The sequence below is a fragment of the Emydura macquarii genome, unplaced genomic scaffold (assembly GCF_026122565.2).
Source record: "Emydura macquarii macquarii isolate MOO-44397 ecotype Brisbane River unplaced genomic scaffold, CSIRO-AGI_Emac_v2 contig_2422, whole genome shotgun sequence".
NCBI lineage: Eukaryota > Metazoa > Chordata > Testudines > Chelidae > Emydura > Emydura macquarii.
Window position 1 is genome coordinate 4,172,786 of NW_027132559.1, and position 21,234 is coordinate 4,194,019.

Here is a 21,234-nt window from a genome sequence, read left to right on the forward strand (position 1 = left end):
TGAACTATTTGTTTCAGCGCATACTGATTGCAATCTGTCAACTTTTTCTTATGCTCAAATGCAACAAAGCTTTGCAATAGCGCAAACGTGTTCTTTGGATTTACTATGTCTTGACTCTCAAGTATTTTCTTGCCATTGGACCACTCTTTCAATGGAGTGGAAACCAAGACTGCTTCCTTGCTGTTGTTAAACATAAAGCATGGCCCACGGAACACTCCATCTAGATGTTTGGAGTAATGTGCAAATTTATACTCTTCTAGAAGCTGCACACTGCAACAATGATACTTTTGACTAGCCCCTGAGCCCATTAGTCTTTTAGGAAACTGAAAATTTGAAGGTTGCAAATTCCGTATTGCTAGGATGTTCTTCTTTTGATTTTCAGTCAAGTTTGTACAATTTAGATGGCCAATGACATCATCCCTGTGGAAGCCCTGTGGAATGGCCTCATCTTCTTGGTCATTGGCTTGAGCTTTGGCTGCTCTATAAAACCTTTGTTTTACAATAGAAAGATTCAGTACTTCTCTTTTGTGGCTTTCCTCAGCCTTTCTTTGGGATGTAACTTCACAGATATCATCTTACTCCACTGAGACCTTCCTAGAATTACAGAAAGGAACTCAAACATCACCACCACTGATGCACTGTGAACTATGATCATCGTTATTCTTATGATTTACAGAGCTGAGCAAGTGTACACATTTACTGGATTAGAAAGGAGCTTGTGATTTTGGGCAACTTGTTTCTCCTCTGGATCGGGCCTGTAATTTTTTCCTCTTTTGAGCACCTGACAAACCATTTGTTGGCATTGCAGACTCCATGCTGAGAGAACTGATGAATGAAAGCAAAGACACTTGTTTAAAGGAGGACGAATAAGATCGATTATCCTCCCACAGTTGAAAAGGAAATAAACAAATAAACATAAGCAGGAGGCATTGAAAACGTGCAGCAACCACCTGCAGCCAATGCACGGGCTGTCACAGCACAGCTCCAGCACAGGCATGCTATGTCCGCGCCACCCCATGACCGCACCTGCTCGAGCCCTGCACCCCAACCGCCTGCAAACTCCAAGCGCACTGCGCAGCAGCAGAGAAAGCCCGTCTCCAGGCAGGGCCACGCACACGCACCCAGCCAACACCACCGAGTTCGACGGCCTCTCACGCACGCGCATTACAGAACGACAGAGGGTGAACGCCCGACAGCTTACTACGCATGCGCATCGGAGAGGGGGCGCGCGCGCGCTCTCTCTCTCTCTCTCACCCCCCTTCCATGCCCGGAATGCTTGCTACGCATGCGTGAGGATGAGGTAAAAATCTGGCCCCTCCCACCGCGGCCGTTTGGCACGCGTGCCTATTGGTAAGGCAATTCCCTTCGACGACCACCGGGAGCGCCAGGCGCGCATGCGCACTTGGTAAGACAACTTGTTCCCCCTCCTTTTTGTCCCCATCGCAGGACCTTACGGCGCATGGGCAGCGGGAGCGCGGCCTTCCCTCACGCGGGTGCGGCGCATGCGCAGTAGGGCTCGGAAGCGGTGTCCGCGCTCAGCGGAAGCCGCTCGCTCCTTTCTGCTCGCGAGCGGCCATCATGGTGAGTGTGTGGGGCCGCGGCCTCCGCCATCAGCCTCCCCTGGCGCCGCCGCCTGCGGCCGGGACTCCTCTTCCCCCATCCCGGAGAGGTGGGGGCGGGGCCGGGGCGGGCGCTGAGCCGCCTCCTGCCGGTGACCAGAGCGGGGCGGGGGGCCGCGGATCCGCCCGCCGGTGGATGGACCCCCCCGGGCCGGGCCTCCGTCGCTTCCCGGGCCGCTCTTGGCTGGCGGGGCCGATGGTCGGGTGAAGGCGCCGCGTGGCCGGGCTGACGGTGGCAGATTTTGCAAACGCCGCACGCTGAAATGGGTCCCTCAGCCAGCCCCTGCGGCTGGAAGCCAGCGGTCTCGCCCCTTCCTCCCCCGCGCCACCTTGAACCAGCCCCGTCAGCCCCGAGGCTGTAGCCCTAGTGCCCCACCTAGCCACAAGCTCCCCCGCGGGAGGCAGGACTGTGCCCGTGGTGTGGTGCCTGCTACCGAGCTTGTCCCAGAGCTCCCCGTTCTCTTCCCTTCCCATGCAGACCAGGCCTCGCCCCACATTCCTAGGGCTAATGTATAGTCCCTTCCCAGCAGGGAAGAGGAAAGGGGGATGCAGTTTGTGCAGCGCACCCCAGACTCCCGACCAGCAGCGCTGGAACAACTTGTATAGTGGCTCAGCGCCACTGAACCAAAATGTAAACCCTATACATGATGGAAACCACCTAAAGCCAGGGAGTGCAGCAGCATCCTCTGCCTCCATATTTCCATGCTCCCAAATGGAAGTGAAATTGTGGGTCACCTCTTTTTATTCCATGGTTCCCCTTCTCCTGTGAGGCCCCCACTCTCCCCCCTTATCTGCGCCCAACTTTATCAAGAAAGATTTTCAACTTGGATGTACTATACAAACCTAACTGTAGAAGGAATAGCTGCAGATTCTGACATTTAAACTGAAATGGGTCTGAAAACACTAATTTCCTGTCCCAGGCCACACCATGAAACAGCCCCTGTGACTGAAGGTTTTATAGATAGGGACTCCTGGTTCTGGTCATACTACTTGTATTCACACTCTTAATTTTATTAAATAATTTCTTCCAGGTATTCAAACGTTATGTTGAGATTGGCCGAGTTGCCTATATTTCCTTTGGGCCACATGCTGGCAAACTGGTGGCAATTGTGGATGTTATTGACCAGAACAGGGTAAGGCAAAGACCTGTAATCTTTTCCTCTCCCCTATTCTTTCATCTATTTTAAAGATATTTTTTCATATAACATTGATTAAAATAGTTCAGTTTTCCATACGTCAGTTTTCCCAAGTGGCTGACAGTGTTAAGGAAAATTGAATAGAAATATTCATGTGAACTGCAGGCTTTTAAAATTAATTTTTATATTGAAACTTTTCTAAGGCTCCAAAAAGTTAATTTTTCAAACAGTTATGTTTCCCCTCTCAGGATGAGTAATAAGGAAAAGAGAGAAGGTCCTCCTATGGGTCAGTAACTGGTTAAAAGACTGGAAACAAAGGGTAGGAATAAATGGACTGTTTTCAGAATGGAGAGAGGTAAATAGTGGTGTTCCTCAGGGATCTTTAGTGAGACCAGTGCTGTTCAAGAGATTCATAAATTATCTGGAGAAAGGGGAAAACAGTGATCTGGCAAAATTTGCAGATGATACAAAATTACTCGGGGTTGTTAAGTCTAAAGCAGACTGTGAGGAGTTACAAAGGAATCTTACAAAACTGGATGACTGGGCAACAAAACAGCAGATGAAATTCAGTGTGGATAAATGCAAACTAATATACATTGGGAAAACATAATCCCAACAACACATACAAAATGATGGGATCTAAATTAGCTCAAGAAAAAGATCTTGGAGTCTTTGTGGATAGTTCTCTGAAAACATCCACTCAATGTGGAGCAGCAGTCAAAAATTCTAGGAACCATTAGGAAAAAGATAGACAATAAAATAATAAATATCAGGTCATTATAAAAATCCATGATACACCAACACCTTGAATACTACAATTCTGGTCACCCCATCTCAAAAGAGAGATACTAGAAGGGTAATGAACGATTAAGAGTATAGGACAGCTTCCATATGAGGAGAGATTAAAAAGACCAGGACTGCTCATCTTACAAAAGATACAACTAACATGGGATGTGATGGAGGTTTATAAAATAATGAATGGAGTGGAGAAAGTGAATAGTGAAGTGTTACTTAAGTGTGACTCTGCTTGAAAGCAATGGAAATTCCATGCACTGTGTTTGGTCCCATGGAACTCACCACTGCAACCTTGTCTACAGTTGAAAGGGTTTGCCAACATAGTTATAGTAGTAAAACCCTCCTGTAGATGCAGCTTATACTTGCAAAAAAAGGGCTTTTGCAAGAAAAGTTTATACTGATCAAAATAAGTTATACAGTAGATGCACTCAATAAAATGAATAGGCAGCAGGTTTAAAACAAAAGGAAGTTTTTCCACATAGTTCACAGTCAATTGTGGAACTCACTGCTAGGGGATGTTGTGAAGGTCAAAAGTATAACTGGGTTCAAAAAAGAATTAGATAATTTCATTGTGGATAGGTCCATGGCTATTAGTCATGATGGCCAAAGAGGCAACCCCATGCTCTGGGTGTCCCTAGTGTCTGACTGTCAGAAGCTGGAAGTGGATGGCAGGATGGTAAATTGTCCTGTTCTGTTCATTCCCTCTGAAGTAGCCGGCATTGTCCACTGTCGGGAGACAGGATTCTGGACTAGATGGACCATTGGTCTGAGCTGTTACGGCCATTCTTAGTGGGGAAGTTTGGGTAGTGTACTCCACTCTTACGTTCTCTTTCTTCTTATTGATGGGTCACAGTTTATTTGGAAATAACTTTTTGTAGTCTGTCATGGTATATTGGAAAAATGTTAGTTACTCACAGTTACCTTTGTTCCAGGCACTAGTTGATGGCCCCTGCAGTGGTGTAAGAAGGCAGGCTATGCCCTTCAAATGCATGCAGCTAACTGATTTTGTTCTCAAATTCCCACATAGGTGAGTTATCTTTTCTGTGCAAAAGATACTGTTTAAACTTGCCTTAATGTAAAGCTAATTTACGTTGTCCGTTATGTGATCTGGTGAAAATTTTTATTTCTAAATTTTAGAAAAGATCATATTGGATATATAGGTCTTTTCTTAAGTTATCCAAGGGTCTAAATTTCAGAACTAATCAATTCTTTCATATATAGTATACTAAGTGATTTAATGATCTGTGTGCATTTATGGCCTGGCAGCCCATATAATCATGGTTAAATGTATTGGATTAATTACTGTAAGTATTGACAAGTGTGATTAGCAAGTAGCAGATTGGACTGAGGCAGCCACTGGACCATATTACTGTGATTCACTTACTACTTTTTCTTATAAGTAATACGTAGCTTCATGCGTGGTCTCCTAAGCAGTAGTCTATGGCTACATATTCAAAGTGAAGTATTTAAGATGTTCTTTATCTGAAGAACTATACACCTTATGTATGGGGGGGATTGAATTTCAAGTCTTTTCTCTCCAGCTTTTATGATATGTAAAATCAGTAAACCACAACCATTACTGGGTACTATTGAGATCTAGGCTGATAAAGCTTCCATAACTTTGAACTCATAATTTGTCTTTTCTAACTATTTTAGATTAATGCCAGGAATATAGTATCCCAGTATATCTTTTTAGAATGCCCATCTCCTCAATCCTAACTGCCAACACAAAACTTTTTAGGATAAAGTGAAGGTACGCTTTCTCAGGACTTTGATTAAATTTGCTGTGTGTAACACCTTTGACATGGACTAAATATGTACATCTTTAGTGTAGCCAGTCTACTTGGCATTTGACTTCAGTTATTTAAAATTGAAAGCTGGAGCAGCACTTAAAGGATTGATTTGTTTATGATGCAAATAATGTTGATATATTTCTTTAAATGCAGTGCTCGTCAGAAGCACGTGCGAGTTGCCTGGGAGAAGGAAAATATTAATGAAAAATGGACAGCTACAAGGTGGGCAAAGAAGATTGAAGCAAGAGAAAAGGTATGTTTAATCTGCAGTGTGATATAAAATATTCAACACTGCATCTAGTATATTACTCAAGTTGTCAGATAGAATCTAGTAGAAAAGTTTCCCTTGATATTAATATTGCACAGTAGGACTAATGGCAGAGAAAACATGGGTTGTCAAGCTGTAAAGTAAGTTGTTATTGAAAACCAAATGGTTTTATCACTGTAATTTTTTTTCTGGTTTGCCATCTCTACAAACTGGTTTTGTCTGTCCTGCATCAGACATTTCCCAGCTATGGAGATAAAAGGCATGTACTCCTAAACACTTTTGTAAATTCATTTTTAGTGGTGGTTCTGAGTTCTCTCATTGAAAAGCACAAAATATTAAATTTTGTAAAGTTACATTTAACTGTTCAAGGAATTAAACGCCCAAGGTTTCAGTTAACTTTTACTGAAGAGCAAATTTCTTCAACAGAAAGCCAAGATGACAGACTTTGATCGCTACAAGGTCATGAAGGCAAAGAAAATGGTAAGTGGTTAAACGTATAGCTGTCTTTGGATAGTTGATTTGTGGTGTTTTTAAAGCAAATCTAGCTCTTTATTCTGAATCAGATTCAAATGCATGATTCATTACATTCATTTTCTATTCTTTTTGGACTCAGACTTGCAGAAAGCTACAAAAGCAATATAAACTTTGCCCTTGAGTTTGCTGATGCTTTTGGGTCATAATTTTTCTGTTTAAACATTTAATTCAAGTTCAGTCTATATTTCCTTTAACTCCATGCTAGCTTTCAGGGCTATGCATCAGACAACTCTGCAGCTCAATTGAAGTTGTCTCCGAAGTTCATTGATCCTTTGTGAGGGATTGGTGTTGACATATGAAGCACTACTTTCTCACCTCTTCTCACGTCACATGTTGCTTTAATAGCAATGCTGCCAACTTGGAAAACAATAAGTTGACTAGGAGTCTCAACCAGACTTGTAGGAGGGCACTATGACTAGGTTACCAGTGTGACCACTCTCCTCTGCCACTTGGTGGACCATCAAAGTGTCTGAAATGTCACACCCCTATATATAGTGCAAGTGATATGTTTCAGTAAAATTACAGAAACACGTACCTAGCAAAGCATGATTATGCCAAAAAGGAGAGAATTTGAAGACCAAGAAAGTCATGAGTAGCACAGATGTATAAAGATTGTGTTCATTTGCTATTCTTAGACTTGATACAAAATTTCTTCTTTAATTTACAGAGGAATAGGATCATCAAGCATGAAGTAAAGAAGCTCCAGAAGCAATCTGCCAAAAAAGCATAAACTCAGTAATCAAATAAAATTCCAGTTTAATATACTGTGTTTTCTCTTGTAATAATTGTAAATATAAAGGTAATGTATAGAGATCACGTAGGGGCTGGCCTACCAATTAATAACAGCCTGATCAATTTATGTCACTAGGAGATGGCAGAGCTCAACACATCACAACAGCAGACCCTAATCCAGCAATGAAAAGTGAGTTAGTTACTGCTCATTTTTCATGTGCTTCTGGACTACAATACCTATAATGTTGCAAACCCAAGTTAATAGTAAATAGTTAAAATTCTCAAATATATTTGATAGCAAATTGCTATGGAAATAATGTAGAATTAATGAAGCTATTTTAAAAAAAAAAAGATACTTGAAACACAAGATTATTGGAGATTACCAGAGTAGAGAACTATTTTTCTGGCAAATCCAGGGTATAGGTTAAAAGTGTGAATAGTTTGTGCTGTATGAAGCAAGAGACAATCCCTGTTCTGCTGAATTTGAAACCTGTGTAAGTGCTAATATCGTTTTCTGCATTCTTTTAAAGGCTCAGACAAATAAGAACTATTCATGGTCAAATTCTATTCTAAACTACATCATACTTCAAAATTTACTTCCACTACTCTCCTTCTAAAAGGTGTAGCTCTGGCCTGGAATACTTCAGAATTCTACCAATGTTTAGTGACAAGATAACTACTTGTCCCATGTGGGCAGAATTTTATACTGAATAAAATCATAGGTAAACACTTCCAGAAACTATTTAAAAAGGACACTAACTTACAATCTAGTCACTAAAGTTAAATGTATTTTGTTACTACAATTGTCCCTTAAACTATTTGTGTCTCAGTACCATTTTCTTAATCTTATTTTTTTCTCTCCTGTTGATGTAGGAAAATGTACAAACAAGTGAAACTAAGGATGATGTGGGGGAAAAATGAAATTGCCTATATATTGAAGAATTTACTTTTCCCTGTAATGTTTTAGTTATTTAAAAAAAATCAGGTAAAAGTGTCCCTTAAGTGTAACTGAAATGCATCCTAAAGACATCTGTTTGATCTCATGCAACAGTAGCAGTTTGTATAATCAGTGCTTAATAGGTCATCAGTAAGAAAGATTAACAGCTGCAGAAGTACAACTGAAAGAAATATTTCTCCAAAGTTATTAGGTATTGTATAAGCATCCAGACATCTAACAATTAGCATATAGCCAAATCACAACTCCTAGAATTTGTTCAGGGATTATACTGGAACATAGGGCTGCATTTTTCACAAGTTTTCAATTTACAACATTGATTTAACTTTTTCCCATAATCTCTCCACTGATATTTTAATAGAAACATAGGTGTTAATGTTTTCTAAAGACGGATTCTAATGTGGAAATAGCTGCTGTTACTCTACTGTGGCAAAACTGCTGTAACAGCAGGAGGAAAGACAGTTCAGTGGTTAGGGGGTACTAGTCTGGAACTTGAGACCCAGATTCAAATTCTTGTTCCGTCAGACTTCCTGTGTAACCTTAAACAAGTTCACTAAGGACCACTGGCAGCATAGCCATGGTACTGCAGTAGTGTAGATGCTTCCTATGTCCATGGAAGGGGTTTTTCCATCTGTGGAAAGGAGCAGTGGTTGCTGGTTGACAGAATAATTCTTCTGTCGACTAGCCTACATCAGGGGTTAAGTCAACCTAGCTATGTTGCACAGGATGTGAAATTTTTCAGAGCCCTGAGTGACAGCTAGGTGGATATAACCACTTCTGAGTCTCTCTCTGCCTCAGTTGTAAAATGGTGATATGGCACTTTCCTACCTTCCAGGAATGCTTGGCGGATAGATGCATTAAAGATTGCAAAGCACTATAGTATTGGGCTCCGTAAAGTATCTTAGATAAGGTACATCTACACTTGTCAAAAAAACCCCAACAAACTCAGCCCTGATGCAGTGAGTTTCAGGGCTCAGGTGCTGTAGGGCTATAAACAGCAATAGATGCTGGAGCTGGAGCCCAGGCTCAGACCCTCCCCACAGACTGGGTTTCAGAGTCTGGGCTCCAGCCTGAGCCCAAATGTCTACACTGCTACTTTTAGCCCTATCCCACACTTCCCATGAGCCTGAGTCAGTTGACTGGGCTCTGAAACTGCCATGGGTCACTTTTGCCACCCTGGAGATACTCAACAGCAAAAGTATTACAAATTTAAGGGTATCTTCAGTGAGTAGGGAGCAGTGGAATGAAGAATCCAGCCTTCAGCTTATTTTCTATTAGCTATGGATGAAAATGAAGCCCACGCACTTTGCTCATACCATATCCATTTTTGTACAGTATTTGTATCTGCCTCTCTGCAGTGTTAAGTACTACTAGCATTTGCACTTCAAGCAGCATTTGTCACTATTATAAAAACTAACGTTTCATCCCTTTTGAAGCTTTCAGTAGGGACTGCTGTTTTTTATACCAATAGATTGCCTTTCCGTAAAATACAAATTCTGTCATGCTGCTGTGTGGGCTGTGCTATTGAACATTTGAAGGGAATGGAAATAATGTTTTGTAGCTTGTTAAATTTTTACTCTGCTGTTTAAAGCTAAATGACAGGATATAAACTCGAAAATGCTTTCAATTTCAAAGCACTGTTCATGCACAAATGACAGCTGATGCTATTCTGAACTTTATTTTAATCTGCCTATTCCTACAATGTGTGCTGTTACAAAAATTCAATACATACATATGCAATAATCTGAAAACACAATTTAGTTTCCAGAGCCTGCCACAAGATGGTGCTGTTTAACTAAAAAGGTATTGCAGTCTGATAAGCATCTAGTCTTTTTCATCAACATCTGAGATAGGCAAAGTGCTGTAGGCAAAGTGCTGTATTCAATTTGCAAAAATTTCAATGAAAGATAGCATTACAAAAGATCCTTTGTTTCCATAAACTAACTTGTAAGTATATTTTCAAATGTATATTTCACTTTTGTTGTGGAATACAAGGTAGTGTGAGGCAAATGGGGGAGCAGTGTTTCTTGTGTAGTAGAGGGGGGTTGCATTGAAAGAAACTGAATTAAATGACTTGAAGTGATCCTAAGGCTGGCAGACTCAGTTATATATCTTCACAGAACAAGTAAGCATGGCCTCTGAAAGAGAAATAACTGTCAGAGGACACACCAGTCTCTGCGGGCACTTTGGGCTCCTTCCATAACTGGCCAACAGCAAGTCCTAAAACAAAAAATCTGGAGGAATGAGTACTTAAGGGGGTGCAGATGGGACCGTCAAGTCTTTTGTCCCTAGATTACACTAAAATTTAGCCTGAGGTCATTAACATCTGCTAGTTGCAGTTGTCTAAATCTAGTTTGCGGCAGACTGAATCACTTACTACTGCTGTAGAATTCTACCTCAGACATAACTATGTAAATGAAACTAAGAATTTTCTTTCCTGTGTGTGGGTACTAAATGTAACTTCATTTTCTTTTAAATGAATTAAACCTGCACAGAGGAACAGTGTGGGTTTAATAACATTTTGCTTGTTAATCTTGTTTCTAAAATATAATGTATGCATTCTATAAAACATACAAATGTCTTGGGGCCCGATGACATCACAACTGACTCCAGCTTCACCATGGTTGCCATGATGTAAAAAGAATTCTTTAGTTTCACACATGTGTATTAACACTTTTCTCTGTCTGGAAAGATTGGTGGTGTGTTCAGGGCTTGAAAAAAATCCAGTCACACTGGATGAACTGAAAACTTGCTCTGGTGAGTGAAGAGCCTTGCTTCTGCAGACTATAAGCAGACGTGGGGTGAGGAAGGGAAACCCCAACCACCTACATTTTAATGTGACAAAGCTTACCCACACAAAAGTGAATCAGTATAGTCTGCTGCTAGCTTTGTGTAGTAGCAGCAGAGTGATATTAACAAGTGTGGTCAACTTTATAGCTGTCTGGAATAACAGGGCTGTTGTAAAACTCTTCATTCTGTGGTGTTGCTGCTTAGGAATGCTACTCTTTTGGCTTGGAGAAAAGATACAGAAAATTGCTCCCTGGGCCTGGTGTGAAGCTTCATATCAGATCTCTCTTACACAGGGGTTGACATGAAATGATAATGGAGTCTCCTGTTGCTTCGAGGGATGAGTGTTCTGCTAGTATTGACTTAAGTTCTGGGTTCATTTGTTTTTATGGCCTCTCACATGGGAAGTTAATCCAGTCCTGGATTTGCAAATGTTGTGGTGTGTCTTGCAAGTGTAATAGTTATTGAGAGGAAGAGGAGAGGCATTGGCCTTGTGATGTGCTCCCTTCTGCAAAGATCTCACATACCACTCCTCAAAAGTGGACACGGCTTCATGGCACAGACTTCTCCATCTGGGTCTATCCAGTGCAATAAAGTCCCCATTACAGTTTAATGTCTATCTTATATGCTTTGAGGTTAGCCTTCAAAGTGTCTGTATTTGAGATTGGGTCGACCCTTGGAATGTATTCCTGTGCTCTGTTGGCTGTAGAAAACCACTTTTGGTATACAGGAAACCTCCTTGTGGGCCATGTGTTCAACCCAGTGAAGTTGAGCTGTGATGAGCATACTCTAGATGCCAGGAATTTGGCACCTCAGGGACTTCAGTGTTGGGGATCCTGTCCTGTCACTTGATGTTGCAGTTGGATCTTAGGCCTCGGAGGTGGAAGCTCTCCAGCTGTTTGATATGGCATCGGTAGAGCTTCCATATCTTGCAGCTGTAGGGGAGTGAGGCGGGTGCAACAGTGCAGTAGCTTTTTAATCTTGGTTCTGAGATAGACTCCATGCTCCCTGCAGAGCCTATGGGTGAGCCTGCCAAATGCCAAGCTGGCCTTCACCATGTGCTGAATGATCTCAAAACCCAACATGGGTAGCAGAATTTCCTGACCAAGCTGAGGGATGTATTGTCAGTTGTGATGATGATATCATGGTGCTCATGATACTGATGGTCTGGGGCTGGCTGGTACCTGAGCTGATTGTAAAACTGAAGCATTTTGAGGCATAGGCAAAGTGGTCCATGATAAGCTGAACATCCTCGAGCATGTGTGCAATGAGGGCACATTTGTCAGCAAACAGGAGCTCTTAATAGCTGTTTGATTACCATGGTGCAGGCTCTGAGTCACTATAGATTGAATGGATCCCCCATCCAGTTTAAACTGTGTACACCTCTGTCAAAGTCCTGGAATACATACAAAAGCATGGCTGAAAAGACAATGGTAAAGAGGACTGGAGCCATCTTGCATTCTTGTTTGGTGCCATTGGTGATAGGAAAGGCTTTTGGTGAGTCACCCTCTCCATCATGCCACCAAGAAGTGAGCAGATGATAGTAATCATCTTCTCTGGGCAACCAAATTTATGAAGCAGTTCTCATAGGCCCTCACACTTCATCGTTCAAAGGCCTTGATCAGGTCAGCAAACACCATGTGCAGGTCCTTGTTCTGTTCAAATGCCTTCTTTTGTATTTGTTGGGCTGCAAAAATCTTGCCCATGGTGCCATGGCCAGCACGAAAGCCATGCTGTGACTCTGGATATACCAAGTCCACTAGGTGAGAGAGGAGCCTGTAGAGGAGACCTGTGCAAGGATCTTCCCTGCTATACAAAGCAGGGAGATTCCACAAATGGTTGTCATAGCTAGATGTGCTTCCCTTTTTGCATAAATGGACTATGAAAGCGTCCTTATAATCCTGGGGCATGGTACCCTGTTCCCATGTAGTTTCCTGACCAGGTATGCATCTCCACATTTATACACTTCAGGTGGAATGCCAACAGGGCCTGTGGACAGCAGCTGGATGGCCTTACTTCATCTAAAAAACGATCTACAGACAGCTCCTCCAGGATCCATGACAGAAGGGGGGAGATGGGGGTGTTGATATGACATACATTGCTCCCAAAAAGGATCCAGGGACCTGGTAGAAATTTTATCACCTTCCCTCATTTCAACAATGTGTGAAAATAGAACAGACTTCTCACAAGGATGTTGGCCCTGTGCTTTGCTGATGGAACTTCCAATCCAGCTTTGTTTTGTCTGCCTCTAGCTAGTAGGTGCAGGTCAATATTTTAAGACCTGTATGTATATCTTTTTCCTTATACTATGGGTGTCCCTGAGATTTCCTCCTGTTCTCCTTTATTATAAATAAAATGTCTAACTGCTGTTCCCAGCTCAATTAGCACATGCGTTGCGTAGAACTTGCAAGCAAGAATATTTCTTGGAAACAGTTATTAAGTAAGCAGAATAAGATAATGGATGAGTGGTGGTCTTGGCTCTGAGTATGGGTCCTTTGTCTTTTTGTTTCTGTTGATAATATATTCAAAACAGAAGGAGAGCTCTTGACTTCAGCTGGAGGGGAAATGGTTTTCCTGTCCTGTGGAAATTTGAGACCACAAACATGTTTTCCTGATCTCACTGGAGCAAAATCAAGACTTTTTTTTTTTTTTTTTGGCAAAAAATACATTTGGGGAAGAGACTAGCCTGGTGGTTAGGGGGCTCACCTGAGTTGTGGGAAATCAGGTTCAAGTCCTCACTGCCTGATTTGGAGCAAGGACTTGAACCTGGGTGTCCTACATCCTAGCTGAGTGCTAGCACCCCCAGCCTAGAGAGTCAGTCCTCACTCAAGCTATGCTATAGGAAGGACTTGCATCTTGATCTCCCAGCTGAGTGCCCTAGGCACTGGGGTATTGGATAGTCTGTGGTGGGTCAGGCTGTGTCTCCCTGATCAAAAACTCTATCCTAGACATGAGAAACCTTCCTGATGGTTTCATTGAAACTTTTTGTAGAAAAGGGTTGGTTTCACTTTTGACAAAAATCCATTTTGTTGAAAATTTCCCAGCCAACTCCTCTGTTCTTGGTGACAGGTTGGGCTTGAGTTTGAATATTCCTACCACATCATCTCTTGCTCAGACGTTTGGGGCTTACATTGGGCTCTTCATGCCTCCAAACTTAAACTATTGATTATACATTGCATTCCTGACTGCTCTAGAATAGTTGCATTCACTGCAGTGAATTATCACAGCACACATGTATGGTTATATAGGTTCTATATGCATGTAATACCTCTTATCTTCCACCCACGCACACTGCTTAATCCTTGGAGGCTGAGGCCTTGACAACTCTAACGTTATATGGATGTCAGTGGGAGCTGTGCCCAATTTGCCCCTCATATGGTTAATAAGCCCTAAGATTCAGCTATTGATAGAGATATACGTAAAGAAGTGATTCAATAAAAGATAGGATTTTTCATTTGTTTTATGTCAGTTTCAGGATTCATGTGCCAGCCTGGAAATGCACATAAAAGCCACCATCCAGCTGGCCAAGTCTTTGTAACTGTTTTTTTAAAAAAGTTTTGAAAGCATTGCTTGCAGGTGGAAGTGGCTATGTAAAGCTCTTTTATCCAAAATTAGCCATTTGTGGCATTTACCAACTTGAGTTATGTTATACCCAACATGAAGTAAATTCCTTCTTCACAGGATGTAGTGACCTGGCTTTCATACAGACGATTCCATTAAACAGTTCCCCAGTGGTCTTAAGGTATGAAAGTATTTTTTGTGGTTTTGTCTGGTTACTATTTTTATCCTTTAATTGCTTACTATTGCTGTGGAGAGGAGCTGAGCTATTGATTGTTGCCATCACAGCTAGTAGAGATAAGCAATTGTCTAGCCAGGTGCTTCAGGCTTCTCTTTGTGAGCAGGATAAAGCCAGACTGTTCTTCTGCTCTGTAGTATTGATAAAGGCATGGGTGATGAGGGTCTCAATGGGAAATTCAGCTTTGATGAAAATGTCAGATGCTTTGAAAAAGTAATATTTTTTGTATTTAAATATAAAAGGATATCTGAGATTACAGTAGAAGGCTTGCCTTAAGGCATCCAATGGGATGCTGCAACATCTGAATACAAATTACTTCTCATAGTACATTATCAGCCAAGACACTAAAAAAAAAAATGTTCGATAAGCCACCTGCTTATGAAAGCCAGCGAACAACAGAACAGGTTAGAGCCAGTCCTATTGTTGAGAGGTACTGTTCAAAGCTAATCTTGGAAGGAGGAGATAAAAAAAAAAAAAAAAAACACTAGATTCTTGGGTGAGGTTTTTTTTGTGTGGGGGTGTGGCGGAGAGACAGGAGCCCTCCACATTTCTTTTTTTTTTTTTTTTAGGTTTTTGTTTATTTTTCCTGCTTGGCTTCTACATTATAAATTTAGGTGTTTGCTTATTCGGGAAAACTCTGCAGATGGCTGGAGAATGGGTGGGTTTATGACATCAGCAAAATGAAGTAAGTGAAATTGGATTGGTTGAAAGGGGAAGTCATTTTTAGAAGAATGCTTAAAACAGCTTTTTAAATGTAACTCAAATGCCTGAGAAGCAGTTGGGAGTCGATATGCTTCTGTTAAACAGTTGAATTAAGGGCTGAAAAAGCTCACAATTCTTGTCTGAGATTTCCAGAAAAATCAGGGAAGACTAGGTTTGACATTTCTAAGGTTAACACAACAACAGCAACAACCCAGGAAAAACAACTTCAAAATAAAATCCTTTTCAGGCCTCCATTATTCATGATCAGTAGCAGACAAAGGGCACAAACCTTTTATTAAACTCCACAGTTCACTTTTAAGTTTCATTAGCTCAGCTCCTCCCCCCAATGTACCTCAATCCTGCACTGCAGCAGCCTTCCCACTGCAGCCAGAACCCTTCATGAGCTGGGAGTGCTAATTGCATCAGATTGTACAGTGAGGGCTGGATCATGCAAGGAGCTGAACACTTCACAAAAGTGGGACCCAATATAGCTTTATGCCAAAATGATCCCAAAGTGTTTTATAGCAATTACTCACAAGGGAACCAGGGCCCATCTGTGATGGAGCTGCAGGAGCCATTCCACATCAGCAGTGCATGCCACGGGTGGTTAAATAGCATCTAGGGAATTAGCTGCCTAAATATCTTTGAGGATCTGGGCCTAGGGCCTTCTCTGGACTGAGCTTTTTTCTGGAAATCTCCCACCGTTACTTTAGCATTGGGATTTTCCCCTAGTGCTGGCAATGGTGGGAGTGCTAGTGTAAACCAGCCACTGACTTTTACCTCTGTCATCTAGGCCAGTGGGGGGGTATGCAGAGGTCTTCCAGCAGGTACTCAACTCATCTAGATCAGTGTTTCGACCCCCAGGAGGGGGGTGTCAAGGGATGGATTTAGGGTGAGTGCAAGTTCAGGGCCAGCATTGGGGGTGGCAAGCAAGTTACATGCTTCAGCCCTGGGCAACACGGCTTGTGCTTCAGCCCTGCCGCCCAGGGCTTCAGATAAGGCTCAAGTGTCCTACTGAAATGTAAATACAATATTTATATTCGTCAGTTTTTTATAATTATATGGTACAAATGAGAAAGGAAGCAATTTTTCAGTAAGCGTGCTGTGACACTTTCGTATTTTTAGATCTGATTTTGTAAGCAAGTAGTTTGTGAGGTGAAACTTGGGGTATGCAAGACGAATCAGACTCCTGAAAGGCGTACAGTAGTCTGGAAAGGTTGAGAACCACTGATCTAGGCTTGCTCAGATTTAGGCACTATGGTGGTAACTATGCCTGGGTTTCCAAACAAGTGATCTACAAACTATTAGTCCTTGGACAAGAAACTTTAAACTGCATGATTAGAAGATAACAGTGGCATTATCAACAAAGGAAGATGGGTTGATGGAGAAGGCTAACTGATGTTTTGTCAGAGGTTTCGTGGTCTCCTGACAGTCAAGAATTTAGTAGGTTCTTGCACTTTTCACAACTAGGACCCAATCTAACGTGTGGCACAAAATTATTTCAGTTTGGTGGCTGCGTCTTCCAACACTGCATCTTTCCTAAGTTTTTTTAGAAAATCTCCCACTGTTGCTGGGCTCTGGGAATCTGCCCTGGTGCTAGCAATGGTGATAGTGCTATCATAGTCCACTCACAAATATAGGAAAGGCAGAGCGATCACAAGGGTTCTCAGCACCGGATTTTGCTAGACTTCGCCATCCTCACAATAGCAGCGTTGTAGGGCTGCTGGCAAGTACAGAACTAATAACACTTCACTTGCATAGTGCCTTGCAGTAAGGCTCTGACAGTGTGCTACCAACATTACACCTGTGATGAGGTGGTGAGAAAATATTATTTTACAAAGGAGGATGTGGAAGAACAGAACTTGTTTCCAGCCCACATAAGCTATTTGGAAAACTGGAATTTGAACTCAGCAGTAAAGCTGGACAAAATTTTTCAGCCAACACTTCTTCACAGAAACAAAATGCAGATTTGGGTTGATGGAAACATTTTATGACTGTGTTGACTTCTGCTAATTGTTTTGGTCACAGTGACAGAAAGAAAAAATTGGAAATATTTTGATTTGTTAGGCTACATTCACAAGGGAATTCACAAAACCAGTGATGGGGGCTCCCCCTCAGCCCACATCTAATAGCCCAGCTGTTAGCACACTCCCCTGGGCTATGGAGACCCAGGTTTGACTCCCCATTCTGAAACAGGGACTTGAATGCCCATCTCCCACCAGGCTACAGGATATTCTGGGGCAGGGCTCTCAGTCTCTCCTGTCCCACTTTGTAATACATATTTGAATAGTCACTAGGCCAGAGAGAGAGCATGAGATTGATGCTATTGCTTGGTCATTGGGCCACTCCTGTAAGAGGGAGGATACCTGGGTTCCAGGACCTGCTCCAGTGACCATGTAATTATTTTATCCCTCATTCCAGGTGTGTGCCCTCTGACCACCACGTCCTCCATTTTTGTGACTCTAGCCATTTATTTCATTTGCTTTTATTAAACATCAGCTCAAATGAACCATTGTTTGAGCTGAAACGAAATTCTCAACCTTTTTTTTGTTAAGCTGAAAAGGCTTGATTCTGGTTTGACCTGAAGTGAATTTTTCTTCCTGATATTCTTGGAACTGCCAATGAATTGAAAAGAAAAACAGTTATTCACACAGCTCTCCTCAGGAGTCTGTCACGTTTCCCTCCTCTCACCACTAGACAGACATCACTCCTATAACAGAGGAGAGAGAGTGAGTGTGTGTAAAACAAAGACTTTTCCTAGCCATGAGCAGATCTTTGGGATTAAGTACTGCTGTATAGTTGGATTATTCCGTGTGTCAGTGCCTGGTTTTTTTTCTGTTCTGCCATAGTGCAGACAGGGATTTTTTTTGCCCTCATTTTTCTAGTGCAAACATAAAATATAGAAGCTCTGTAGTCAAAACCCAACCTTATGCTAATGGCTGCCTTCCAGACCAGGATTTGGAAAAGAAACAGATCATTTAGTCTTGTTTCTTCCTTTCACAGTTAAAATGCTATATGTATTAAAGGGTGTTTTGTTTTCTTTCAGTTATGTAGAATCCCATTGACTGGAGCTGGAACTTTGCTGAGATGAGTGGAATGTGTGTTCTTGCTTGATGCTTACTTGGCAGCAGGACTATTGCATCAGAAGCAAATGTGGGGAGGAAGATCTCCACCACACACACCTTCTAATCTGTTCTTGTACATACAAGCCTTTAGCATGGGGTCTCTGAAATTTAAAAGGCCTTTGAGACCAGTAGTCTCACCACCAAGAAAGGCAGGGCATGAAGCCAGTGAAAACCACGTCAGTGAAAATCCACAGGTATTTGGCACATTACAGAAGACTCAACACTGCATCATCATGCACCCTTCACATCAGTTTTCCCATGGGGCTTAGACACAGTACAGTAAAGAAAATGAAGTGTTAGTACTATCATTCTTAAAAAGGAATGGGCTCCTTTAAAAATTACACAGTGCAATTGATTCTGCACCCTCAACACTTTTCTTGATTCTTGTTATTGCGTTTATATTTTCCCCTCACAGAACTAGGGGACAGGTAAGAAGGGGTGTGTGTTCTTGATTATAGACTCAGTCCTCTGCCAATCCCGACATGAATATATAATAGACAGCTGCCTGCTCTGTCTCTCCTAATATCTCAATATCTGTGTCAGCTCCTTGCTCTAACCTTCAACTCCTCTAGCTGCAAGGCAAGCCATGTTAGTAGTGGCACTTAGGACAGGTCTAAACAGCAGCTGGGAGGAGTGATTCCCAGCATGGGTAGACAGACGTCTGGTAGCTCAGCTCCAGGTAGCATGCTAAAAAATAGCAGTGTGGTCATTGTAGCACAGCTGGTGTCTAGTGCTAGCCACCCAACCTCAAATCATGGTGGTCAGGCAGGCTTGGGTAATGTCCCTGCTGCTATTTTCAGTGCACTATCGCAAGCTGACTTAGATCTCCTGGCTGCTGTGTAGACATACCCATAGGTTTGGAGGACAAGGAAACAGGACTGCATTCTCTCAACAGGCTCTGCCTAAACAGACCAACCAATGGCCTTGGAGATCTTTTTAACACTGGTTGTGGCCCAAATGGTTAGGAGACACTTTGGCTGGCTGCTGTCGACACGGCCAAGTAGAAGGGTGTGGCAGGATGTTTTTAAAAACATCTTCTAGCCTCGATCATGACAGGACCTACTGCCTGTTTTTTTAACCCTGTATGGGCCCATCCAAACCCACATTAGGGTACTAGCTGGCCAAATGGTGTTATAAACAGGTCTGGCTGCAGCTGTGTATGAACCATCTTTTAACATGGCTGTCAACTAGGGTCGTAGATGGGACCTGAGGGAGCAAGTAGTTCTAGCGGTTTCCTGTGGCACTCTGCCTCATTCCAGGGGGATCTTCTGAGGTGTACATCGAATAAGAAGGCACTTTGCCTCATTCAGGGCCATATTCTCAGCGGGTGCAAACTGACAGAGCCACTGACTTCAGTGGAACTATTTTGAGTTATACCAGCTGAGGAGATGGCTGTCAGAGTCCATTGGCTTCCACAGTTGAAAACTTGCATGTGCCCTGCAGGAGGTGGGAAGCCACAGGTTTCATTACATTTCCACTCCGCTGTCCTGAGCGACCCCTTGCTTTTTTAAGGGGAGCCCTTAACAGGGTGACTAATGGAGCCAGGCTTTCAGGGAGCAGGGCTCCCTGTGGATGCCTCTGTGCAGGGTTTGTGGAGCAGACCTTGCTTTCTTCCATAAGAACCTTCCCTCCCTTTTCCAAAGGAAGTGTGAAGAAAATTTACAGAGGGTATTGCTACATGGGAGTATGGACTGGCCCACAACTATCACACAAATGGGTCATGCAGCCATCACTTATTTTTCTTCAACCTTAGATACACACGTCTGCTCTGCTCTGTGCATTCCCAGGCAAAGACTTCACAGGAGTTTATACTATACATGAAATCCTGTCTCAGTTCCTGCTCTCCCTATGGAATCCACCTTACAGGGCTGTAGAAAGAAACTGTAGGATGTTACATTGTGTCATGTGAGAGGTATAGTGGTTAACAGCATATACTTAAGGGGGCCCAGATAAAGCAGTGCATGCAACTTTGACTTAAGTGTGCATCTGTGCAGCCTTAACTGTCTCTTGCCATAGTTCTTCTGATGGGAACAATAGATGCATACAAATATAAACACTCAATTTACTGTGAAAGTTATGTTAAAGAAACAAGCCAGTGTACACCCGCCTAATCTCTTTAGGCCAGTCCTCAAAGATATTTAGGCATCTATTGATTTAAATGGTAATTAGATAGCTGAATACTTTTGAGGGTCTGCACCTATGTGCTTCAGTCTCATCTGCAGCCTGGAGATAATTTCATCCCTCACAGTGATGACATGAGCATAGATTCATTCACTGACAGCAGTGGTGAATGAATAATGGGAGGTACTAGCAAATGGGAGACCACCTGAATTCAGAAGTGACCTCTTGACTCTTTCCTCTGTGGAGGAAACACTTCCAGACTATGAGGAGGTGGGCCTACCTTACAGTGTGTCAGAGGAGACTGTGCTCCCTGCCCAGAGAAGTGATCATGAAGGCTGGGGGGCTGGACTATATCATGAAAAAGGCAGCTGTGAATGAAAGAGTGGGTGAAAGATTTAGGACTCCCACTTGGGCAGGTTAATATCCTCAGTCAGTGCCTTGGGGTGATGAGAGCTCATTCTGTCAAAATCTCTCATAGCAGTTGCCTTATCTTGGTTAACTGCAATGGCCCTCAGGCCCTAAAAGCCTTTGACAAGCATTCTTTAGAAACACGACAATAGATGTCAAGCTGAAGCACAGCCTGTAATGCAAGCACACAGCAATGTTAGCAATGAGTTCAAGTGTCCTTGAACTTGACCTGTGCAAAGCACACAAAACAGGGCTAAATTAGGACTTAAATTGTGTATAGGCCCATGGCATAGGTCTTGAGACATTTCTGCATAAGAAATATATATAAAATACATCCCTGGAACAAAAACAGATTCCCTGATTCTTACTCTGAAGCTTTTATTTATACTACAGGTCAGATTTTCAAAAGCACTCAGCACTGGCCTAACCTTTCTCCCGTTAAAGTCACTGATCAAACACACTG

At 42.5% G+C, this 21,234-nt stretch overlaps 1 protein-coding gene and 1 long non-coding RNA gene across 3 annotated transcripts in view; one reads left to right on the top strand and one right to left on the bottom strand.

Annotated features, from left to right (window-relative positions):
* Positions 1 to 21,234, bottom strand: part of LOC137162230 (uncharacterized) — a 106,120-nt gene that overhangs the window by 11,091 nt on the left and 73,795 nt on the right. The gene's annotated exons all lie outside the window — the stretch shown is intronic.
* Positions 1,415 to 6,910, top strand: RPL14 (ribosomal protein L14). The gene is made up of 6 exons (XM_067561820.1): positions 1,415 to 1,581; positions 2,651 to 2,752; positions 4,483 to 4,577; positions 5,497 to 5,596; positions 6,038 to 6,091; positions 6,813 to 6,910. Exons 1-6 carry the CDS (start codon positions 1,579 to 1,581, stop codon positions 6,873 to 6,875), a joined length of 417 nt encoding a protein of 138 aa, XP_067417921.1. The 5' UTR covers positions 1,415 to 1,578; the 3' UTR covers positions 6,876 to 6,910.